The sequence below is a fragment of the Mytilus edulis genome, chromosome 12 (assembly GCF_963676685.1).
Source record: "Mytilus edulis chromosome 12, xbMytEdul2.2, whole genome shotgun sequence".
Classification (NCBI taxonomy): domain Eukaryota; kingdom Metazoa; phylum Mollusca; class Bivalvia; order Mytilida; family Mytilidae; genus Mytilus; species Mytilus edulis.
Window position 1 is genome coordinate 31,144,792 of NC_092355.1, and position 24,823 is coordinate 31,169,614.

The window sequence follows — 24,823 nt, forward strand, 5'->3', positions numbered from 1 at the left end:
TTCAACATATTCCCTAAATAAATACAAATCAGAGTAAAACATTTCAAAGGAATTAAGTCGACTACTAACAAATTGAGAGTATGTGCCTCGTCAAGAAAACAACTGCTGGGTTTTGCATAAAATGTGCCTTACAGGATAAGGATTCGGTTGAAGTAGACAAATTCGTATAATAAAAAAAACTATTTGGCCTTTTAAACATTTTTTTGTTCGACCTTCGCTGATGAGTCTTTTGTAAACAAAACAGGCGTCTGGCGCAAATATAAAATTTCAATCCTGGTATCTATGATGAGTTTACTTATATTCAAAATACTTTTTACTTTGACTAAGGAAAGGTTTTTGTACAAGTATCATTAAATTTAATAAAACTTTGACAACGTATTTAATGTTAATAGAAATTAACCACAGACTGAACTAAAATATGTTTTATTATGACGCCGACGAAGAGACTTAGAATTGCTATATTCTGTAGGGTCAACAATAACGTGTTGTAAACAAATATTTATTCAGATTTGATGACCATGTTAAGTTTTAAACAGTATCATGTCAAAATTATGTGACCGTCATAGTAAAACTGTCAGAAAGACCTCTGACATTATATATTCCGTGCATGCTACGGCCGTTGCATGATAGTTGACCACTGTAATCTACATTATGTGCACCGTGGTACTGCTTATAGAATTGTAGTTTACCAGTTGAAGAGTTCCCATCACCGTTAATACTAAATTTGCCTATTCCGTCATCTCCTTGCCCGCTGACTCTGTCATCGTCAAACGCAATGTCTATCATAAAGGCATGGCGAGCACCATATTGATTGTAGGAACCAGTCCAACGTCCAGAGACTGCATTGAATGACTAAAAATAAAAAAAAATACGAATTAATGAAAGTTGTGCAAAACAAACAAAAATCTTGTACTGAGCAAAGCTTTCTTTTGAAAAGGAAGACATTCTAACATTTTCTTCAATATTCTGGGAAAAAAAACATATTTAAAAATGTGTGTCAACAAGTAATTTAAATCCAAAAAAAAGTTAGAGAGTGTGTTCATTGCAGTAAGTTACTTACCATTGATATAAAATAAGAACAAAGTTCTCCTTTCTGGCCAAAAAAAAATGAATAAATGTAAATACTTAAAAGTAGCAGAGCATTCTAAAGAGCATTGAAGACTCGTGATAATCATGTAAACCTTGGCTGTATGTGCACTCGTAAGTGTCCTTTAAGTGACCACATTGTAATGTTTAAGCTGTGTACGGAATAAAGCTTAAGGATATATATATATATGTCACGATATCACAGTAGCATGGGTTCGAATCCCGGCGAGGGAAGAACCAAAAATTTGCGAAAGCAAATTTACAGATCTAACATTGTTGGGTTGATGTTTAGACGAGTTGAATATATATATATATATATAGTTTAACGAAATGTAAATGCTAAAATGGGAATTTCTGCGTAGAACAATATAAGTGAGGATCGCGGTTTGTGTCATGATGAGATATTTACCGGTATAAACTGTTTTACTTGTGGTGTAAAAATTAAATACATACGGAAACAAATGATATCTTGAATTTGTCACAAGAGCTACACCCATTTAACCATCCGTCTATCATACAACCATCCTGTGAAAGCTGACCATCGTAATCAACACTGTTTTCACCTTTGTTTCGCTTACTGAACTGAATTTCTCTAGTATAAACGTCCCATGCACCAGCAATAGTAAATTGACCATGCTTATCGATTCCTCCACCTGTCACACTTCCTTCTGAAAAATCCATGTAGAGGTCAATTTTATGTTGGATGTTGAACTGACTGTAAAATCCCATCCAGCGTCCATTTCTTGCATTACATTTCAATTTTAAATTTAGACGAACATAGTATTTTTCCCAATTTGTTTTTGACACACGAATATTACCAATCGATTTAACAGTAGTGATAATTTGAGATATCAAATCATTTGGTTCAAATGTTAACATTGTTGTAGTCATCTTACTGTTCATTTCTGTTTCGAATTTGTGGGTGCTAACGTCTAATGTTTTAATTGTTTGAGCATATTGTATTTCATTTGTACATACTTGCAATGCTTTTAAATCGTCTTCTCTACCAATAATGTCTCTCTCCTGTTTCTTTAATATGTCTCTCTGTTTAATCAGAAGCTGTCGGCATGTATTGTACTGTTCCTGTATTTTATTTGTTATATCTTTCTCAAGCTCGTTAAGACGTTTTTCAATATCTAGTCTAAAAGACGATACGATTTGTAGAATATCATTCTTCTCCTTAAGATTTATTTCAACTGCTTTAAGCGATGTCATCAAAAATGTTCTGAGGTCTTTTAAACGGTTTTGCAAAGCGTCTGCTGTCATAGCTCCTTTCCACACTATCGTGGCTAGCTGAATCGGCACAACGGTTTACAGTTGGGTAAATATTTCGAAAGATACAGGTTAAATATAGATTGATTATGCGTTTAATAAAACGATACAGTTTTTTGTTATCACTATCGAGTCTGCAATATTTGAAATTTCGATAAGAGAAATAGTGCTCTCACTTAAACATGATCAGTCACTTAAGAATTAATTGATGCGAAGAGACAAATTGCCTGTTTTTCTTTAGCACACTCTTTACAATTTATCTTTGAACAAGCACTACAACACGTTTTTGCGATATTTTAATCGTTCTCTCATAAACATCCAGTCATAACTGTACATCAGACACACTGAAATGTTGTTGTTGTTATTGGTTTTTAGTAGACGGCTTATTTGAAACTGAAATGTAAAAAAGCAAGAAACTAATATATTTTCTTTTTTCTTCTTAATCTATCACAATACCAGTTGCTATCTGTGATTGGTTAAATGATAAATGTTTATTGAACAGCTTAGACGAGTCGTCCACCGGGGCCTCTCGACCACTTTGTACATTGCAGCTATAAAACCATTATGCAAACCTTTCCTTCCGTCTTTGATTAAATGTTAGTTTTATGTTCCTTTTTGTTACAGATAACATACATATTCAAGAACATCAATAAAGGCAACAGTGATATACTGGTGTTCAAAAGTCAAAAATACATTAAGAAAAAACAAAGTTTGGTTACAAATCAAAACCGAGTGGAGCACATCAAATATAAAAGGGAAATAGATGAACACCAAAATGCAACAAAAGCAAACACTAACACATATCATGCACATAAACACAAACTATTTGATAGCAGCTGCATATTATTTCTGACTTGGTACAGAGCATTTATAAAAAATAACATGTTCCTGTCAAAAATACTTATTTTGACAATTAAATCTCTTAAGTGTTATTCAATTATATCTAAAATTTACCTGTAAATGTCTCCACAAAAAAGTCCAGCATCATTTTTTAAATATACACATGTCGCACACTTATACAGTGTTTATCCACAACAGGAAAAATTATCGTTATCCAACAATCTTAACCCGGAAACGAAATATTATCTGAACTATGTTTTCAACGAGGCAAAAAATTCTAAAGTAGGTCTTAAAATAGGATTAATGATAAAGTACAAAAAAATGTAATACATACTATGTGATATGAATAATTTTCATAAAGTATTATGTACTGTATGACAAGGGAAACAATTACAATATAAAAAAATCTTTTTTTTTTAAATTGAATGAAACTATATTTTAAACAGATTAATGTACTTTCGTTTGAACTTACGTGACTGTGCAATTGTAAACTTGACGGGTGTCTCCATCGTAATCTCCTGTATCAGAGATTTATAATAATGAGACATTAACCGAAGTCATCAGCAGCAGAGTTTTATGTTTATATGTTTTAGAATGTTTGTGTCTGTTATGTCGTGCAGACCCTGGATGTAGAGTGTTATTCACTGTAAGTTATTTATTTTCTTTTATCGTGCAATGAATACAATTTGTTTTTTAAATCTCAAAAATTCATTTTCATCTGTATGTAAAAAAAAATCATATTTTTTTAACACGTGGTTAATCCCTCAGTTTGGGAAAGTGTTGTTTGTCCAATCACACTGTTCAGATACATTGATTTAGGAAGGGTACACAAAAGAGCAACTTAAATTCTGGAATACAAATACTACCGTGCTGCCTTAATTGTTGAAGATTTGAGTGTTTGATTTTTTTACTTGTTAGTGTAGATAACAGAAGCCTTCATGGCTTTAGAATAAACATTCATTTATATTTTAAACGTATGTCAATGAAGTAAACTTTTATATTATACAATCTCTCTTACGACATGTTAAATACAATGTTCCTGTTTTACTGAAAATCCACTTGTTCTCATTTCTAGAGCCTGTTAAATTCCGTAACTGATAGATTTATATTATCGACATGACGTTTAAGTTAGTTGTGTCTGTTGGAAATGATTTAAGGATAAATACTGCGCGAATTTAGGCAGTTTATAAACAGTAAAACAGTAACACCCTTCATTAATAGATGACCAATAATGCTTCCTGATAACAATGGTTTTATTTGTGTTTATAAAATTAAGAAGATGTGGTATGATTGAAACAAGAAACCGCATGACACATAATTTACAAATATAGGTCGCAATACGGCTTTCAACATAAGCCAAAAAAATATGTCAATCAAAGATTATTCCTATTTTTACATTCAAACCTGACAAGTAAAACAATCATCGTGCATATAAAACTTTCGAACTAAATATGTCTTTAATGATTTTTATTGGTATTGTACTCAGGTCAATGTGTTCGTACAGTAGATAATATAAAAGTAATTAGAGTCGTTAACATAAGACAAGACAGGGTGTTTTTTTTTCCAATGAACATTTAGCTTCGAAACCTACTCCTCAACCCTAGTTCTTAAAATTTAACATCAGGAATGAAAAGTCTAAGTTATGATATCTGTACGTGTGATCTTTTACTATTTCGTTGTGTTTATATATTATATAATCTTATTATTATTCCTCTACGTCAAAGCTGCTATAAAGTTTTTATTACATATTCTGATTACATAACAATTACAACGGATATGGCTTGAATTTAACCCTTATAAAAGCTTTTCTGAACGTTTATTGTATTTACTTATTATTTCTTTGGCAAACAGTGGTTGCATAACCAAAAGACATATCAGAAATAAAGTCACTTTAAGTCAGCAGTGACTTGAAATTATATGATTATACATTGTACGTTTATTAACAGTTCAACTTGTATATGCTTCTAAACAATAAGAAATATAGATGTTTAAGTACTATTTACCGGATTTGTTATCACATAAGCAACACGATGGGTGCCACATGTTGCTCAGAATCTGCTTACCCTTCCGGAGCACCTGAGATCACCCCTAGTTTTTGGTGGGGTTCGTGTTGTTTTTTCTTTAGTTTTCTTTGTTGTGTCATGTGTACTATTGTTTGTCTGTTTGTCTTTTTTCATTTTTAGCCATGGCGTTGTCAGTTTATTTTCGATTGATGAGTTTGACTGTCCCTTTGGTATCTTTCGTCCCTCTTTTAAGTAGTAGCGAGTGCAGGCACTTGCGTGGTTCAAACTCGCAACATCTGTGACAGTCTATTCAAACAGTAGTTGGATTACAATGTACTTAGACTGCTCGGCCACTGCTTTACCCAATTATATCAAAATATTGAATATGAAACTATATATTTTTCTTTTGTAAGCACGTGCCTTTCCATGTCTGAAACTTTTTTTCATTACCAGTCTTTGTTTTGTTATAAACAAATCGATATTATACATTTCATACGACCAAAGTTTTCGTTTAGATTAACTTTTATCAGAAACGTTAAAGTTCGGGTTCATATTCGAAAGCCAGTGTTATAAGAGTACCGAACAGTAAAAAGTTTATATAAGACCAGAATGGTCACACAATAACAGCCAAATTTATATATAGTCAATTGCAATATAAAAAAGAAGATGCGGTATGATTGTTAATGAGACAACTAGCCACAAGAGACCAAATGACACATAAATTAACAACTAGCCCATACCGCATAGTCAGCTATAAAAGGCCCCGAAATGATGCCGAAGGGACACAGAATCTCAATTTCTTAATGATTTATAGATATTTAATATCACAGTTAAATAATGTTGGTTATAAATTATGTCAGTTTCGAAATAATACAGAGCTTACATTACCCACAGAAACGTAGTTTCACCAGCAACAGTTTAACTCAAACAACTACACAGCATATACAACTAGCTCTAGATCTAACATCGTATCACCACGTGACGGCGCTAAACCAATCACAACGTGATATTTTACCCGCATTTGTATACATTTTATTTCCGTTAAGGAGGTCAGAATATAGAATCGAATAGAACCATCAACTAAAATGAGTACTTAGAAAACGAGAACTACAGTGTCATAACAGTAGGAAGTTAGTCATACTCTGAGAAATGCCTACACAATTTTATTTGTTATATTGCGTACACAGTCTTGGCCAGATCTAATAAACTATTGAACTGATTGCGTGACTCTAAGTTTGACTCGTCATAAAAACCCATGATTCTTTCTTTATTAGAGCCAGGTCACTTAAGAATTAAATTGTTTCATCTTCTATTTATTTTTAATTGTAGAAAATAAAATACAAACGTGATCATATATATTAGATGTACTTGTTAATTCTTTCTCTCGTAAGGCTAATATTGACTTTTATTACATATTTTGAATCTTGTGGTTTTATCTACCAGGTTCAAATAAAACAGTTTGCCCGCTAACCACTACTATTCATGACAATTGATATCAAACGATTGATTATGAATACCATTAGTTTTAAAAGCCATAATAATCACGTTATAATCACGCTTTCTCTGTTATATATTTTTCCCAAAGGTTTATCAAAAGATAACAGCATGACGTTCTCAAGGGAATAGTACAAGAAGAACATACTAAAAGTTAAAGCTTGTATAACTTTAGGGTACTTTTGGATACCGGTTTCTTACTATCTAATATCACAGAAGAAATATTATTGATATTGAACAGCTAAATCTATATCTTTTTGCTCAATATTTCCAAACGTGTACTCTTTCTTCGTTGAATTTATTTCTTTTATAATCTGCTTATAACTCGTGTTCGTCAAAGTTAGAATAAAGCAGTTCTGTCATATCATAATGACATAACTTACGCTTGGGAAAATGTTTGAATTTCGATGATCTCCGTGCAAATAAACTATTAGAATGTATCAATATTTCATATCATGATTGGTTAACCAAAATGCTTATAGGAAAAACAGCAACTTTGGTGTATTTCAAAGCACATGCGTACTAAAATTATGCAAATCTACGTGTAACAGTTTCAATTTTATACATTAGGAATAACGCAAAGCATTTAAACAGTGTAATCATTTTCTTAAAATACAATGAAATATACTAAACGGACAACACAAACCATGATTTGTCGAGATGCAGAAAACACCACATCAAAAAAATGGACGCAGACAAACAGCAGTCTATAAAACACCACACAAACATAAGATTGTGGAACATGAACACATTCGAAAAAAAAATTACATCTGATGTTTTGGACAGGTACACAGACCCTTCTCAGCAGGTCACTAGTTGGTTTTTGTATTAAGTTTTAAATTTCAATGGGAAGAAACCTTGGGAAAACCCTTGAAATGTTACACTTGATTCTAAAAATAATTTATAAACCAATAAAATGTAAACGTGTGTAACCCTGATTGCTTCCATCAAAATACCTGGAAATCACTTGTAAAGATACAATCTACAATATCATTGTCAATCATTGTTTTGACGGTAATTTAAATTTGTTTTCATTATAACAAAATGCATCAATAAACTGTAAACATACAAATTGATACAGTAATACCTTATCATATCAAAATATTTAACATGACATATGTTTTTTAAATAACGAGCTCTGAGAAAAATTCAAACGTAAACTGGCTTATCAAATGGCAAAATTAAAATCTTTTAAAAACACATCAAACATTTGGCTTACTCCATCTATCTTCTTTTTGAGTGCATGTCCTTTTTCTAAATGTTTCTAAGTTTTTCAAACCAAGTGTGCTTAAAACATGTAAAAGCTATTAATCATTTGGGTAACCGATTTTTGGGTATCTTCCATGATTTTATTATTGTTAAAAACTTTATGTTTTGTAAACGTAATACTATTTCAATCTTTGTCTATGTCGTTATTAACTTTTTTTTTTTTTTTTTTTTTTGTTGTTGACGCATATCAATAGTAAATACATTTTATTTACACAAGTTTTTTGTTGTTAATACATTTTTTTACACATGTTTTTTTGACGTTTTGCAGTTGTTGTGTAAGCTGGTTTGCCTTTGATATTTCCTTGAAATGTGAAAAGAGAAATGATTTTGAAATACTATTCTATAGTATTCCATATTGTATTTGTTTTAAGTTCGCTACTTAATTTCAAAATAATAATCTTTTCATAACACCAGTATATATTGATAGAGGATTATTAAAGGAACCAACAGAGCGAAAATAAAAAAGGGTCAATGTGCTATTCTTTCTTGATTTTTCATAGCATTATCATTGACAAGTTCAAGTTCTAAAAAAAACTAATAAAAAATAACAAAGATTTTATCAGACTTTAATGGTTTATATTTATAAATGTAAAAGATTTGTAAAAAGAAAAATTGGGGTATGTCGGCAAATTCTTTTAAGGCATTCATCAAATGGATAAAACCAGTGGATTCTGAAAATCTGACAAAAAATCCAAAACATAACAAATGAACTTCCTTAATTACTAAAACAAATGTCAATCTGGTTCATTAGAAAGAAAAGATGGATTCCTTAAGGATGTAGTCTTCTGACGTTTAAGTCTCGTTGAAATCACGTTCTGGAATTATTTCCAAAACATGTCATACAAGTGGACAATATCAATAAATTTAAAATAGTGTTATAACCAAACGCAACTCTGTAAAACAAATTGTGTAGTTGCAATAATAAGTGTTTGAATAATGAATTTATTCAAATTTTATTACCAATCAAGTCAGTCTTTTTAGCCAAAATTTTGCGAAAATGGGTGAGGGTTACAAGACATGATTTTACAAGAAACATGTACATCCCATATCACTTTTTTCAAATTTCTATTATATGAATTTTGTTTCAATCATTCAGAACTTAGAAGTTGAAATAATATGCATGATTTTCCTAAAATTGGGAAAAGTCACAAATTTTCAAAATTGACAGCATGGTAAATTTGACACAAAAAAGCACCAAAATATGACTAAACTGTCTTATATTAACACCTTCCTATAGTTGTTTTAAGTTAAATTTATTCACATTGGTCCACTTCGTCTTTATTGAAAGTATGAACAATAATTTAATTAACGATAATAGCAACAAAAATAGGTAAAAATGGATGAAAAATGGAAAAAATCATCAAAATTTGGTACTTTCAAAGGGTTGTAGCCAAAAAGAAGTGCACCACCATATGATGTTTTCTTCGCCAATTATTTTTTTACACTCATATAAACCAAAAAATCAGATTAAGAAAAAATGGATTAATTCTCGAAATTGTTGTCACCTCAGAGGTGTACAACTTTAAACGAATATACTCTTTTTATCTATTTTTATTTATCGCGTTCTTTTAACAATTTTTTCAAAAAATATCTCCGTCAAGGGAGATCATATTTCATGACTTTGTTACATTTTCTTTATTTGTTAACGAGTAACATTAAATACCAAAACAAGATGTTTTCCTGACTCTGTAAACATTATAGACAGATCTATCAAACTGTTGCTGAATCAAATTAAAAACTTGTTTCTCTTGAGACTGTTGACGATATTAAAAGTCTATATAATACCTCTTATGCACGTAGTGGGGTAGTAGATATAGCTCATAATTGTCTTTTTGTGTACTGTAATCTAACAATTTAAAGATATAATCATCTAATAACAATTGTCAAGACACTTATTTCGATTTAAAAGCTGTCGCGGACTTAGTAACAAACAGTTAGTGCACACATTTATATATATAGATTTTTTTTTAATTTAAAAAAAGTAAACTTCCCGAATAAATATGAAAATAGAAGTTTATAATAACTTTCGGATTGGGGATCCAAGTACGAGTAAGAATGCACATAATACAGATAATATATAGGACTGATCTCAGAATAAGCTGTTCGCGTATTAGTTGTTTCGAAATCAATACTTCTCCACTGCTCGAACAAAATAAAATTAAATTTGATTCAATCATCAATCATACATATGATGACAGATAAACGGAAAACAGACAGAACGAGAAAGTGGTATCATTACATGTTATTGGCGAGTCGAAAAGGGATGTTTTGTCAAACTCTTTATTTTTTGTTCGATAAATACTTTAAATATTTTTTAAAAGTACAATGTTTTCAATATTCATAATTTTGAGATCGTCTCGTCATAAAACATGTCTTATTCGGACAGTATTCAGAATCGAGTCGGAGACATTCACTTTTGTAAATATGTATTAATCAACTTCTACGGCGACAAGACTACCTTCTCTGTTTGACTTTAGAACAAATATATATAATACATAATACATCCCATATATATATATATATTACTGATACGATAGAAATCCATTATTTCCCTACTGTATTCCAAATATCGTGTGTGTATTCAACTTTTTTAAGGATAAAATCATGAAACAGCAATTGTCGAGAAATTTAATTATATTTAAAATTTACAGAATATATACAGTCTGTCGGCTCTCGGGCTGATATCTTGACCTAGGGCTGATAAGGGGTCTGATATGAACAATTACATGTTATGTTCTTTTTATCATATACTTCAGCAGAAGACATACACACAAAAACTATTGTTAAAACTTTTTTCTGGAATTTGCCGAATAACGTCTAAATGTAATGGTAACGTTACAGAAAAGCATGCAATAATGACCGGAAGCAGCCGATATAAAACGGAAGCAGATGATATTAACAGGAAGTAGTTGATAACAAGAGTCATATCATATGGCTAAAGCAATACTTCAAATTTAATGAATAATAATATGAACAAATTAATGTTATCATGGGGTACAATTATACCATTATTTTCTTTAAGTTTTAAGTATAGGATAATACATAATACATCCCATATTTATATTACTGATACGATAGAAATCCATCATTTCCCTACCGTATTCCCAATAGCGTGTGTGTATTCAACTTTTTAAAGGATAAAATCATGTAAATTTTGAGATGTTTGTCAAACATTTGTTAATTTCGATAAATACTATCATTATGATCACAGTACAATATTTCGGGGTTTTTTTTTCAGATCATCACGTCATTTAACATGTCTTATCCAGACTCGAATCGGAGTCATTCACTTATTATATGTATTTATGAAAGTTATACAAAATCGAACATGTAAAATGATGTTTGTTTATAGTTGACACGTGTTTGGTTAATTATAGTAAGGTCGGTTCGATTGGGATATTGAGTTCATGCACGAGTGAACTCAGGTGGTTTAAAGTCATTTGAGCCAGTGCATTCAAAGTGTACAGTAGCATTTTGCCTAATAAATAATAGTATTAATTATATTATTTATTTTCAGATTTGTGGCCCACAAGTATGGCAAAACCAGTACAAGGTACTTAATACCTGTGTATTTATATATAAATATGAACTTGCAACGAAATATTATACTCATATTTATGATTAAATGTGCACTTGTCTCTGCAAGTTGCGGTTCCCATGGAAGAGTTTGTGGTTATTTGATAAATATCTTATGTTCATTTGAGTGTACGAATTATAATTTAAAATCATTTATGAGTCAAATACCACGACGGCACGACTACATTTTCTGTTTGACCTTAGATAAAATGTAGATATTACATCTCATGGGAGTACTAATGATAATATCGAAGTCCATAATTGTCCTTGTTTATCCCCAAGATTTTGTTGATAACAAATCAACGATGATAAGAATATAATGCAATAATTTAGACGTGTGTTTTGTCTATATTGTTTTCCACGTTCTTCATTTCAGAGATCCAGTTTTTTTTTTTTGTGTTTTTGTTTTCATTTTCATTTTTTTTATCCTCATTTTATTTCTAACAATTTGTAAAACTTATGTTTAATATCAGTTGTTGCCTTTATCTGTCAACGATGTGAATTGTATATGGATATCAGCAACCCACAATGCATATTGAATATGTTGAATATAAGAACCAAAAACCAAGAGCTAAATAATCGTAACTAAAGACCGAGCTAGACAGTGAAGATGCAATTAGTTTCAGCTAAGTATTACCGACACTTTCAACAATGACTCGTACGATAATGCTTCATTTAACACTCACTATACATGTTATAGATATCAATTGTTGATCTGCTTGTAATGATGTATTGTATTTCCTATAACGAATGTTACGGGTGTTGATTCTCTATCTAAGCAACCAAGTACATTTTTTTTCAAAACACGAACAACAGCAATTTAGTTTAGAACATATTTAACTGTAAATTTATACAATTTGATATTACACAGTGCAGCCATTTACATAACGAATGAAATACAACATGTCTTCTCCTTTTAAAACTATGATAAACTGACAATTAGTTTGACATGTTGATTACAATAGGAAATGACAGTAATGCTTTGCCGACATGCAATCCTTACAATAATCATGTTGTTTCGTTAAAAGTTTAACATAAATTGCTTCCTCAATAAGTAATGTGTTGTGCAAAATTATCTTATATTGCTACATGCAACGATTCATTTAAATCAGATTGCAATCTTCAAACGTGACGTTTTAAAAAAAACAAATCACAAGAAGATACCATAACTATTATTATATTTCTTTGACACTCAGGTTAATTATGTCTTTTGTTCGTTGTATAAAATTAAGAGGTGGAAAATAAAAAGAAATATCTAAACTCATAAGCCATAAATAAAGAAAAATGTCATGACAGTAGACAACAGTCTAAGCAAGAAGAAATGAAACATAGTGCGTTACACAAAACCTTGCGCGGCGGTAGTTAGGGATGACAGTGATCTACATTCTCTGAGTATTCATCTCTTCGACTTTTAACAATGGACGGTATAAATAACTCAATATTACTACGAGATTTTTAAAGAGATTATTCTCATTTGGTATGTGCTTTGTATAAATTAGCTACCTTGAATGTCAGATCTTTCTTTTTTTTAAACCACGAAGATTATTAGTCATTCTCTGTTAAAACTTTTTCTTTTTAAATTAGATAAAGATTGATGTCATGTGTAAAATACAAATATCAATTAGTTACCGCAAAGCAGTTAAACGTACGTACACACTCCGTTGCAACCCATGTGTGTATGTTATGAGACCTGCAAAATATCTATTAAAATTTTGTTTTAACTGAACTGCAATTTGTTTCCAATACACTACTAGAAAGATTAAAAAACTTGTATTGATTCTGACTCAGATTTCAAATCATGTGAAAAAGATTATAATTCGTTTCTGATTACCATTTGAAAATTTTGATTAATTGACCTATAAAAGAGGGACGAAAGATACCAAAGGGACGGTCAAACTCATAAATCTAAAACAAACTGACAACGCCATGGCTAAAAATAAAAAAGACAAACAGAAAAACAATAGTACACACGACACAACATAGAAAACTAAAGAAAAAACAACACGAATCCCACCAAAAACTAGGGGTGATCTCAGGTGCTCCGGAAGGGTAAGCAGATCCTGCTCCACATGTGGCACCCGTCGTGTTGCTTATGTGATTACAAATCCGGTAAATAGTCTAATTCGGTAGGTCATATTCATGAAAGGGAAGGGGATTGTAGTTACGACGTAAGGAACATATATAGACATGCAAGGACTTGTATTGTTTACACTTTTGTTCATCATTTTGATGCAAATACTTCGACAAGTAGTTAAACCGACTGATGTTTGTCGTCAGTAAAGTTTATAATTTCAGAAATTTTCCAAATAACAAACATTGACCTGTAAAGACGAGATCAGACTAAACATGTTATAGAGACAAATGGCTGTTGATGAACACTGCATCTTTCCCTCTAGCATATCTCGATGTAGTTCGTCTCATTATGATGCAATCTCATTTGCGAGTACTAGTTTATTGTCTTCCTTTCTATTTGACTGTGAAATAATGGTATATAATTCATCCAATGCAAAATTGAAATTTATTCAATTGTGTCAATAAACTCATCATAGATACCAGGACTAAATCACATAGTATGTTTGACTGTAATTTCAGTATTTGAACAATGACGCAATAGATGTGATTTTTTTTTTATAACCAATATGTAAAAAAAAAACAGGCAATATTATAATTACAAAATAGAGAAAAACGACAAAATTACAACAAATACTTTAAAAAACACGACATTTAATTTACTATGTGGAACGCATCTATCCAATCGAACTAGAGATAAAGGATACTACAGGTACAGTTAAGTCGGCTTCATATCTTGACTTACATCTAGAAATTGACAATGAGGATCGGTTGAAAACAAAACTTTACGACAAAAGAGATGATTTCAGCTTTCCAATTGTGAACTTTCCATTTCTAAGTAGCAACATTCCAACAGCACCTGCATACGGGGTATATAACTCCCAATTGATACGATATTCCCGTGCTTGCATTTCCTATCATGATTTTCTTGATAGAGGTTTGCTGCTCACAAGGGAGCTATAAAACCAAGAGTTCCAAATGGTGAAGTTGAAATCATCGCTTCGTAAATTTTATGGACGCCATCACGAGTTGGTTGACCGTTATGGAATAACCGTTTCATAAAAATGAAAAAGACAAACAGAAAAACAATAGCACACAAGACACAACATAGAAAACTAAAGAATAAACAACACGAACCCCACCAAAAACTAGGGGTGATCTCAGGTGCTCCGGAAGGGTAAGCAGATCCTGCTCCACATGTGGCACCCGTCGTGTTGCTTATGTGATTACAAATCCGGTAAAAAGTCTAATTCGGTAGGTCACATTCATGAAAGGGAAGGGGATTGTAGTTACGACGTAAGGAACATATCCGATATCATTTGTGAAACGGTTATTCCATAACGGTCAACCAACTAGTGATGGCGTCCGTAAAATTTACGAAGGGATGATTTCAACTTCACCATTTGGAACTCTTGGTTTAATAGCTTCCTTGTGAGCAGTAACCCTCTATCAAGAAAATCATGATAGGAAATGCAAGCACGGGAATATCGTATCAATTGGGAGTTATATACCCCGTATGCAGGTGCTACTGGAATGTTGCTTCTTAGAAATGGAAAGTTCACAATTGGAAAGCTGAAATCATCTCTTTTGTCGTAAAGTTTTGTTTTCAACCGACAGTCATTGTCAATTTCTAGATGTAAGTCAAGATATGAAGCCGACTTAACTGTATCTGTAGTATCCTTTATCTAAACATTTGACTTTTCTACTCTGTACACAAGTATTCCACATTCCAAACTAAAAGACAAATTGAAAGAGTTGGTATTACTTTGCTTCATAAAAAAGAATGGCCAACGTAGATACAAGTATCTTGTCTTAGGGAGGGATAAATCTTGTAAAGAATCACTCTGATTCAAACAAAAAATTCTCTGAAACTGATATTATCAAGATGCTTGATTTCTTGATTGACAACATATTTGGACGTGTTTTTCAACAGACTGTCGGCATTCCAATGAGAACAAACTGTGCCCCTCTACTCGCCTACTAGTTTCTTTATTATTATGAGGCTGACTTCATGCAGGAACTTCTTAGGAAGAAAGATAAGAAGTTAGCAATATCCTTTAACTCTACTTTCCGCTATATAGATGATGTTCTTTCACTAAACAATTCAAAATTTGGTGACTATGTGGAACGCATCTATCCAATCGAACTAGAGATAAAGGATACTACAGATACAGTTAAGTCGGCTTCATATCTTGACTTACATCTAGAAATTGACAATGAGGGTCGGTTGAAAACAAAACTTTACGACAAAAGAGATGAGTTCAGCTTTCCAATTGTGAACTTTCCATTTCTAAGTAGCAACATTCCAGCAGCACCTGCATACGGGGTATATATCTCCCAATTGATACGATATACCCGTGCTTGCATTTCCTATCATGATTTCTTGATAGAGGTTTGCTGCTCACAAGGAAGCTATTAAACCAAGAATTCCAAATGGTGAAGTTGAAATCATCCCTTCGTAAATTTTACGGACGCCATCACGAGTTGGTTGACCGTTATGGAATAACCGTTTCACAAATGATATCGGATATGTTCCTTCCGTCGTAACTACAATCCCCTCCCCTTTCATGAATATGACCTACCGAATTAGACTATTTACCGTATTTGTACATGTTGTAATCACATAAGCAACACGACGGGTGCCACATGTGGAGCAGGATCTGCTTACCCTTCCGGAGCACCTGAGATCACCCCGTGTTTTTGGTGGGGTTCGTGTTGTTTATTCTTTAGTTTTCTATGTTGTGTCGTGTGTACTATTGTTTTTCTGTTTGTCTTTTTCATTTTTAGCCATGGCGTTGTCAGTTTGTTTTAGATTTATGAGTTTGACTGTCCCTTTGGTATCTTTCGTCCCTCTTTAAATTAGTTATGCGAAAGACTGAGTAAAACGAACCCAAGTATTTTTTACATTGCATTATAATTTCATTATCATCCTACACAATCTGTCTAGTTCCACGATATAGGTTACTATATAATTTTCGCTGGTATAAAACAAATGAACAAACACGATGAAATGTTCCGTGTAGCTTTCCATGATCATGATTTCTTTGTTTTGAATATATGAAGCGTAACACAAAAGGTTAAAAAGAAATAGACAAACAATATTTTAAACATTTACAATGTTACAAAAATAACTTAATAGTTACCATTTCATTGAACATAAAACTTTGAATAGAAATTAAATGAAGGATATGTAAATAAAAAAAGAATCAATAGGAATCTTAGTTAAACGGAAGTTTGTTTCCTTAATTCATTTTATATTACAATAAAGGCAACTGTAGTATACCGATGTTCAAACTCATAAATCGATGGACAAAAAACAAAATCAGGGTAACAAACTAAAACTGAGGGAAATGCATTAAATATAAGAGGAAAACAACGACACAACATTACAATGTAACACACACAGAAACGGACCAAGCAACAGACAAAATCCAACGAGAATAACAAATATAACATCAAAACCAAATACCTGAATTTGGGATAGACAAGTACCGTAAACGAATGAAAGTTTACATTCAGAATAAATTATCTAAGTTAAGATTATACCGCAGGTCATGACGTTCATTTTTTGTCAAGCTTTGTACAAATATTCAAAAACATTGATTAGATTTGAGTGAAATGAGTCAGAGGAAAATATGACTTAAAATAGAGTTTAACAAACTATAAATTTAAAGCTGTGCATGCAAGGGCTGATCTACTTCTTTAGAAAGATGTCAGTTCAAAGAACATTGGGAATACAGTTTCACTTGTATATAAGCGTTGTACAATAATTTTGTCACCATTTTTACGTCTACATCGCCAGTACGTGAAAAGGTACATTAAAAAACTGACTTTACACCTCCAAATGACTGTAAACCAAACAAATGTTCGCGACTTTCGTGATAAAAAACAAAACGGAAATATTAATAGTCATGATACCATACAAAACAAAGAGTTTAAAAACATCGTGAGAGTAAATCGCCTCCAAGTTTCAAGAAAAAGTATAAAATTCCCTAAAAAAAATCACTGTAAAGCTACAGTGTTAAAGAAATTAAGGATTACGAACAGAAAACTTCTACGGATCCCGTTTACATCTTAAAGAAATATTCTGTATAACCTTTTAATTATTACTGACAAATGAATCATGTTTGGAACAAATAGATACCGTACAAGTTTTTAATAATCTGTATTTTATTACGTTCTTGTCTTCTTCATATATTATATTCTGTTTATTGACACAAAATATTGTAAATGAAACAAACTCATCGTTACAATTCGGTTACTGGTTTATTTTAATGTGTTTATAAGAGATATATATATTTAAACGCTTTATATGCAAAATGTTTCAGTAAACTAAGATAACACTTGTATATTTCTCATTTTATTTACTGATGATAATTATTTTCTATGCTCTAATTGGTCGTTTTTCTTATGAGTATCAATAGCTTTAGTTTTGTTTATAACATATCAAACACGAAACCATGCCAGTTGGTGTCTTTCTGTCATATATTTTTCTTGTTTCAGGCTGTTCGTTTTCTCTTTCACTGCCGAAATCTGCGTTATAAGCATATCACTGGTACGGTTAATACTGTTAGATACAAAGTTAACAAGTTAATAATCTTAACATTATTAAAGTTGACATATATTTTTAAAACGTACGTGAATTCAATATCTGAATGCAATACATTTTCCACTTGTCGTGTTACATTTGGCACGTATAACTGTAATTTTTATTTAAATGATTAAAATGTTTTACTTTTTTATAATTAATGAAACGCCAACCATTCTATTTTCGAAATACATGTACGTATTATTTGAACCATGACGCATGGTCACTCTAAAATCTTAATTTAATGCATATATTCATATTGTTGCCTTTAAGAAGAAACATTCTACTTTTCTGCTTTAATCAGAAGTAAAATATGTCAATCTCATATTGTAACAGTACTATGTTTGCAACTTAGTGTTGTTTCAATTAATTATGTATGCACTCAGAAAAGCATCAAATATTTTTACAGAGCTTTATTGTCGATAATAGGTCAATAGAACTTTGAAATTATTCATTCAGAAAAAATCTTTTAGAAGTTTAGTGTAATCAAGGAGAGTCATAAAAACTAATCATTGACATTGTTCAACTCAATCGTTTTATTTATAACAAAAAATAGCAGCAAAGTCGGATATATCACAGGTGTAATTTTGCAAGAAGAAATAATTGATGCAAGCTATACTTTATTGAAGTTTGAACATGGGTAGGCATTATATTCGTGATTAGTTTTGCCCTAGCGATAGTAAGAGCTAACATAACACAAATATAATGCATACCCATGTTTAAACTACAATAAAGTAAAGCTTGCATCATTTATTTAGATTCTGATTAGGACAATTAAGATAATTTCTATGTCTGATTTGTATAGACGTAGAGCGTTTGTGCAGGCTCGTCCGTGAACCTCCCCTTTTTGTTTGTAAACAAGCAAACAACTGGCAATGTTATTTTTTAGAGGGATGAGTTTTTAACAGCCAGCCCGGTTGTCATATCTAGGTCAAATATATCAATTTCGAATTGCAACAAATTACAGTCATAATAAATGAATGAACGATATGTCTTAGATTTGTGTTTCCAATTCAGTATATTTGACAAACAAATTATAGAAAGAAATATGAAATAGGCTAGTCATTGATTATCTTTATAGTTTTGGGATCAAATTTGATATATTTGATATTTTTACCCATACCTATAACACACAGACTAGGATTTTTTAAATTAAAAAATTAAATAAACGTTATAATGACTTATAAAAAGTCATAACTTGCTGATTGAAGAGGTTTATGTGATCTGTTTAAAATGTAAAAGATATAGGCAGCGTATGACATGAAATTCAAAATTCAAAACATAGATTTTGATGACAAAGTGTTTGTAGAAAGAAAAATATTATTCCACGTGTTAGTTTGATAACTATCTGTAATGCAAAGCAATATACCTGACTCGTCTTTAACATAGATTGATGAGGAAGTTTTATAAATATAGCATTTTTAGGTTTATCCATTCTAATATTGAGTACGTGTTTATAAAATACTACAAAGTAAACAATATCCCCATTTAAATACCTCTATCATTCACCTGATGAACTTTGAAATAATCGTATTACATTAAAAAAAATAATGTGTGTTTTCACTAGATATATTTCCCTGTTTCAAACTGTTTCTTTGTACGTAATGGCTAACTTCGAGACTAAGACATGTGAACTTTGTGTATACAAATATTGTCTTGACTGTGAACAGTATCACTGCGAAAACTGTAAATCCCGTCGTAAAAAGCAGAAGATATCTATAGATCATCAGATTGATAACGCCTCGGATAATGTCGAAGATTGGACATCCAAATGTCCTGAACACCAAGAACTGTTTGATTTGATGTGCAATACGTGTAATAGTCCAGTTTGTTCAAGGTGTGTTAACGGAAAACACGAATTTTCACAGCATGCAGAGACGATTTCTCAGCTGAGGAGAAAAATAGATGAAAATCTTCGAATAAAACAAAACGAGTTGAATCATACAACGGAGACAATAGAAAAGGGCATTGATAGATTTGATAAACAAATTGATTTTGTTATAAAATCAATCACAGAAGAAGGTAATAAAGCAAAGGCCATGGTCGATGTATGGATTTCTCACATGTTACGTCCAATAAAAAATAGATGCAAAATTGATAAGGAGGAGCTCACGAAGCGACTGTCTGACTCTAAACGCCTAGTCAGTAAAGGGCATTGCCTTGAAAAGCGGCGAAAGCAGCTAGACTGTACCAGACATGACGGAGATTTGATAGAAAAGTTGAAAACCCTAGATATGGAGATAGAATGGTTAAACGCTGTGGAACTACATGGGTTTCCAGACCTATCAGTCAAAACGAAAGAAGTGACTCCAAAATCTATAAGTCAATGTATAAGTACCTTCAGATTCAGGTAAATTCAAAATTGTATGTTTCTACTCTTTCATGTTATCAATTGATTGGTGATAAATGGATTTAAGGTAGCTCGGGTGTCTTTTTTTTTATGTATGTTATGTTTGGTTTAAACTCAGTTAACCAACAATACTTCAAAATTGAAATTTAAAGACTAAGCTTTACTAAAACTTAGCATCGATTAATGTATTTTCTTTTTTCATTTGTTTGTTTCCATTCAAAGGAAATAAGTGACACAGTGGCATTAGTCAGTATGAAAGTGTATATTAGATTGCAAGTATGTATGTCAAAGATGTGATAGGTTATACCAGGGTATAATGTTAAATTGCGTAAATTTGAAACAGATGTATGCAGGAGCCTATTCAGAGGTCGTTGTTTGTTGATGCGGTTCATACGTGTTTCTCGTTTTTATAGATAAGATCATTTGTTTTCCTGTTTGAAACGTTTAACGCTAGTCATTGTTAGGTCTTGTTATACAAGTCATACCTACCTGTTTGGGTCCGTGTTTTGAATGCTGTAGTATGACCAAGTATTGTTTACTTTGTACACGTTGTGAACTGGATGGAGAGTTGTTCCATTGGCACTCATCCCATATCATTCTATTTTTAAATATATATATATATATACCCAAACACAAACTACTGTTTGACGACTGATATGTTTACCCTTTACAAAACATTCAAGTCAATGAACAACTGCAGGTAAACAACATAAACAAACCAATTAAACCCGTCGACCTGCATTACAACAAAATTTAGAATTGAATTGGGGAATTTTTCAAAGAGACAGCAAAGCGACCAAAGTGCAGAAAACATTCAAAGGCCATCAATTGTTTTTCAAAACAACTTCTGCTATTTTTACATCTTTAACCCTTATTTTACTTGTAGAAGACTTGCAGAAAAAGCAGAAAACATGCTCGAATTCTTCTACAGATGTGAAAATTGTGGGTACGAATTGTTGTATGCTAATATACATAGACATTGACATTCAATGTGAATTATTGTGTATTTTTCATGCGTTAGTGTACTTGAACCTTTTTTTTATAAGTTTCCCTTAACAAATACATACACATGACACAATTCCCGATAGAAGAGACAATAGAAAATTTGCAGGCCTTTGAAAAATGTCAATATTGAATGTGAAATGCAGATGGAGAAAGAGTACTAGATTAATTGGAATACAAAATAAAGGCAACAGTAGTAAACTGGTGTTCAAAGCTCATAAAAGCGATTGAGAGAAAACAAATCAGAGTTACAAACCAAAACCGAGTGAAACACATCAACTATAATAGGTAAACAAAGGATCAACATTTATATATAAAAAGATATAATTGAATCGCGTTATTTTGTTGATCTAAACAACTTAACTGTCTACATAATCAAAAGCCTCATAGACCAGTTAACTTTGTTTAAGGAATCAATTAATTGATGCATTTGTTCGTTCACAATTACTAAATCGCATAAACATGATAAAGAAAAAAGTCCGTGAAAATTGAAAATGTTAAACGCTACTAATTAAATGAATGAATGATAGAAAACAACAACTGACATATTGCTGACTTGGGTCGAACTTTGATTTATACTTGACCAAGCATCCTACTTACATGGCAGTTGTTTATAATTCCTTCACATTGACACTATCGGATAGGTAACCTAATATTGAATACATTTTTGAACTCAAATGAAGGTTTTTAGAATCTAAAGGATTCATGGTAGAATTATCCCCTACATTCAATAAACTTTGTTGATTGACTGATGAACAATAAAACAAATAAATATATATCAATACAGTAGCATTATTTTCCTTGTTCAATAAGGACAATGGATTAACTTGTGCTTTGGATTCTGAAGCATAATTATATTAACACATTTTTATCAAATGTTGTCGCATAATCCAGTTTTATTCGTCATACGAGGTTTAAATAATATTTATAATTAGTTTATTTATTGTTTAGTATACCATGATTGTTTTTGAAAGCTTGGATATAGTATCATGAGAAACATTCGTTTTTTATAGGTGGGAAGAAATAAACTATGTATCATGCTTACCTAGTTCACAAAGATTGTAAGTATTTCAAAATGCAATGAACAGAACAGTTACGCTCAAAATAAAACGTTCGAAATATTTACAAGTTTGAACGGTAGGACTACTACAAGTTTGTTTCCGGTTATATAATACTGGTATTGTTATTTTGGAAATAGGCTGTGACTAGTAGGTCTAAACATGTTTCTTCTTATTCTAATCTGTTGTAAATTGTTGGTGCTTGAGACATGTGAAACCTTTACAATACATTTTGACAACTATGTAATGTTGAAAACAATATAAAAGTATGTGCTCTTTTGTGTTTTTTTTTAAAGGGTACTGTCTCATTTACGAATACATTATGTTTATTGTTATTAGAAAAAGGTAAAATAGAAGCTTACAATTAATCAATTGGTATGAAGGTGAAGTTCAAAGGCCATTTGTTTAACCTCTGACTAAAGAACTAATGATACTATTTTTTCCTAAACGTCATATACATAATTATATATTTAGCTGTAAGTTCCGTAGAAGTTAAAAGTTTTATTAACTTTCTACGCATACTGTATTGGTTATATGTGTATAAGTCAGCATTGGCACGTGTTGAGTATACTGTACAGATATCGTATTTAATTATTGTCTTAATGGATCGGAATAAGATAAACGCCCCTTTTCTTTTAATGTTTTGTTAGATCTTTACTTAATTTCTATTTCCTGTTAGCCATATATTGACTAACATCTAGAAACTGACAATGAGGGTACGTAAAAAACTAAACTTCACGACAAAAGAAATGATTTCAGCTTCCCAATCATGAACTTTTCCTCTATAATGCAACATTCCAGCAGCACCCGCATACGGAGTACTGATCTCCAAATCGAGGTTCGTGTTTCCTATTGTGATTTCATTGTTAAATGGTTGCTACTCACAAGGAAGCTATTAAACCAAGAATTCCAAATTGTGCAGTTCAAATCATCCCTTCGTAAATGTTACGGACGCCATCATGATTTGGTTGACCGTTATGAAATATACGTTTCACAGAAGATATCGGATATGTTTATTATGTCGTAACAACTATCCGTTCCCGCTTTTACAAATGTGACCTATCGAATTAGACTATTTACCGGGTCTGTAATTACACCAGCAACACAACAAGTTGACACATGTGGAGCAGGTTCTGCTAACCCTTCCAGATTCTGTGAGATTATATCCAGTTTTTAGTGGGGTTCTATTTGTTTAGTCTTTAGTTTTCTTGTGTACTATTATTTACCTTTTTTCGTTTTTAAGCCATGGCTTTGTCGGTTTATTTTCGATCTATGAGTTAAAATGTCCCTCTGGTATCTTTCGCGCCTGTTTTTGGGTCCTCGAAATTATAACAGGCAGGACACAAATTGTATTCAACAAACTATTAATGAAAAAGGAAACTAGAGTTTCCTTTGTAAATATTTCTAAAAAAAGGAAACATTTAATAGTGTGCACAATAGGTAAATGTCCTGTTTCGATGACAGATTTGTTTGCTATTTGATTCTGTTTGAAACTGAAACAAAATGAATATGCAGTATTAGTAAACAGTTTTTAAGAAAAAGCTCGTTTTAATATTAAAACTATTTTCAGGACAAACTTCCCTGTTACAAATAAATACCCTGGCAAGGTCATGAAGGTCGTATAATAAAACGTGTGATAAAAATTGTCTAAAATAATCATGTTTTTCTATTCGTTAAAGTTTATTTTGTATAATTATCTATTAACACTTAATGTACTTTATAAATAACAATGTAATTTGTGAAGATGTTAGAACATTCATTTACATTGATGTTTAAAGCGCAAAAAACACGTAGTCATGTGTTGCATAAAGAGTCATAATAGGATACCACGTGGTACATACTGTAACTCGAGTTACTATTATATACTTGATATAATTATGAATGAACCTTGTCGAGTTTATTCATTGGTATTGTCATTATTATTATCAAAATTGAATAACGAAGGTTGAGTCTAAGTGATAGTCAATACCAGTGTATTAAATCTGTGTATTTCATGGTATAATATATCTGTGTTGCGGCTCAAAAGATACTTTTCTGATTTAAAGGTGTCATAAGAAAATTTTAATCAGAATGTGTTTTAAACTATACTTTAATTATATATAACAGTAAGAAGCAAACTCATATATCGAAAATTAACTGATAACGCCACGGCTAAAAGAAAAAGACAAACAGACAAATAATAGAACACAAAACACAACATAGAAAACTAAAGACT

At 31.5% G+C, this 24,823-nt stretch overlaps 2 protein-coding genes across 2 annotated transcripts; one reads left to right on the forward strand and one right to left on the reverse strand.

Annotated features, from left to right (window-relative positions):
- Nucleotides 1–474: 474 nt before the first annotated feature.
- Nucleotides 475–2,760, reverse strand: LOC139499509 (uncharacterized). Its single transcript, XM_071288219.1, has 2 exons — nt 1,540–2,760; nt 475–852 (listed from the first exon to the last, which is right to left on the reverse strand). Exons 1-2 carry the CDS (start codon nt 2,350–2,352, stop codon nt 550–552), a joined length of 1,116 nt encoding a protein of 371 aa, XP_071144320.1. The 5' UTR covers nt 2,353–2,760; the 3' UTR covers nt 475–549.
- Nucleotides 2,761–19,772: 17,012 nt separating this feature from the next.
- LOC139497569 (E3 ubiquitin-protein ligase TRIM45-like) lies at nt 19,773–22,615 on the forward strand. Its single transcript, XM_071285799.1, has 3 exons — nt 19,773–20,548; nt 21,435–21,494; nt 22,564–22,615. Exons 1-3 carry the CDS (start codon nt 19,803–19,805, stop codon nt 22,613–22,615), a joined length of 858 nt encoding a protein of 285 aa, XP_071141900.1. The 5' UTR covers nt 19,773–19,802.
- The last annotated feature ends 2,208 nt before the right edge of the window (nt 22,616–24,823 follow it).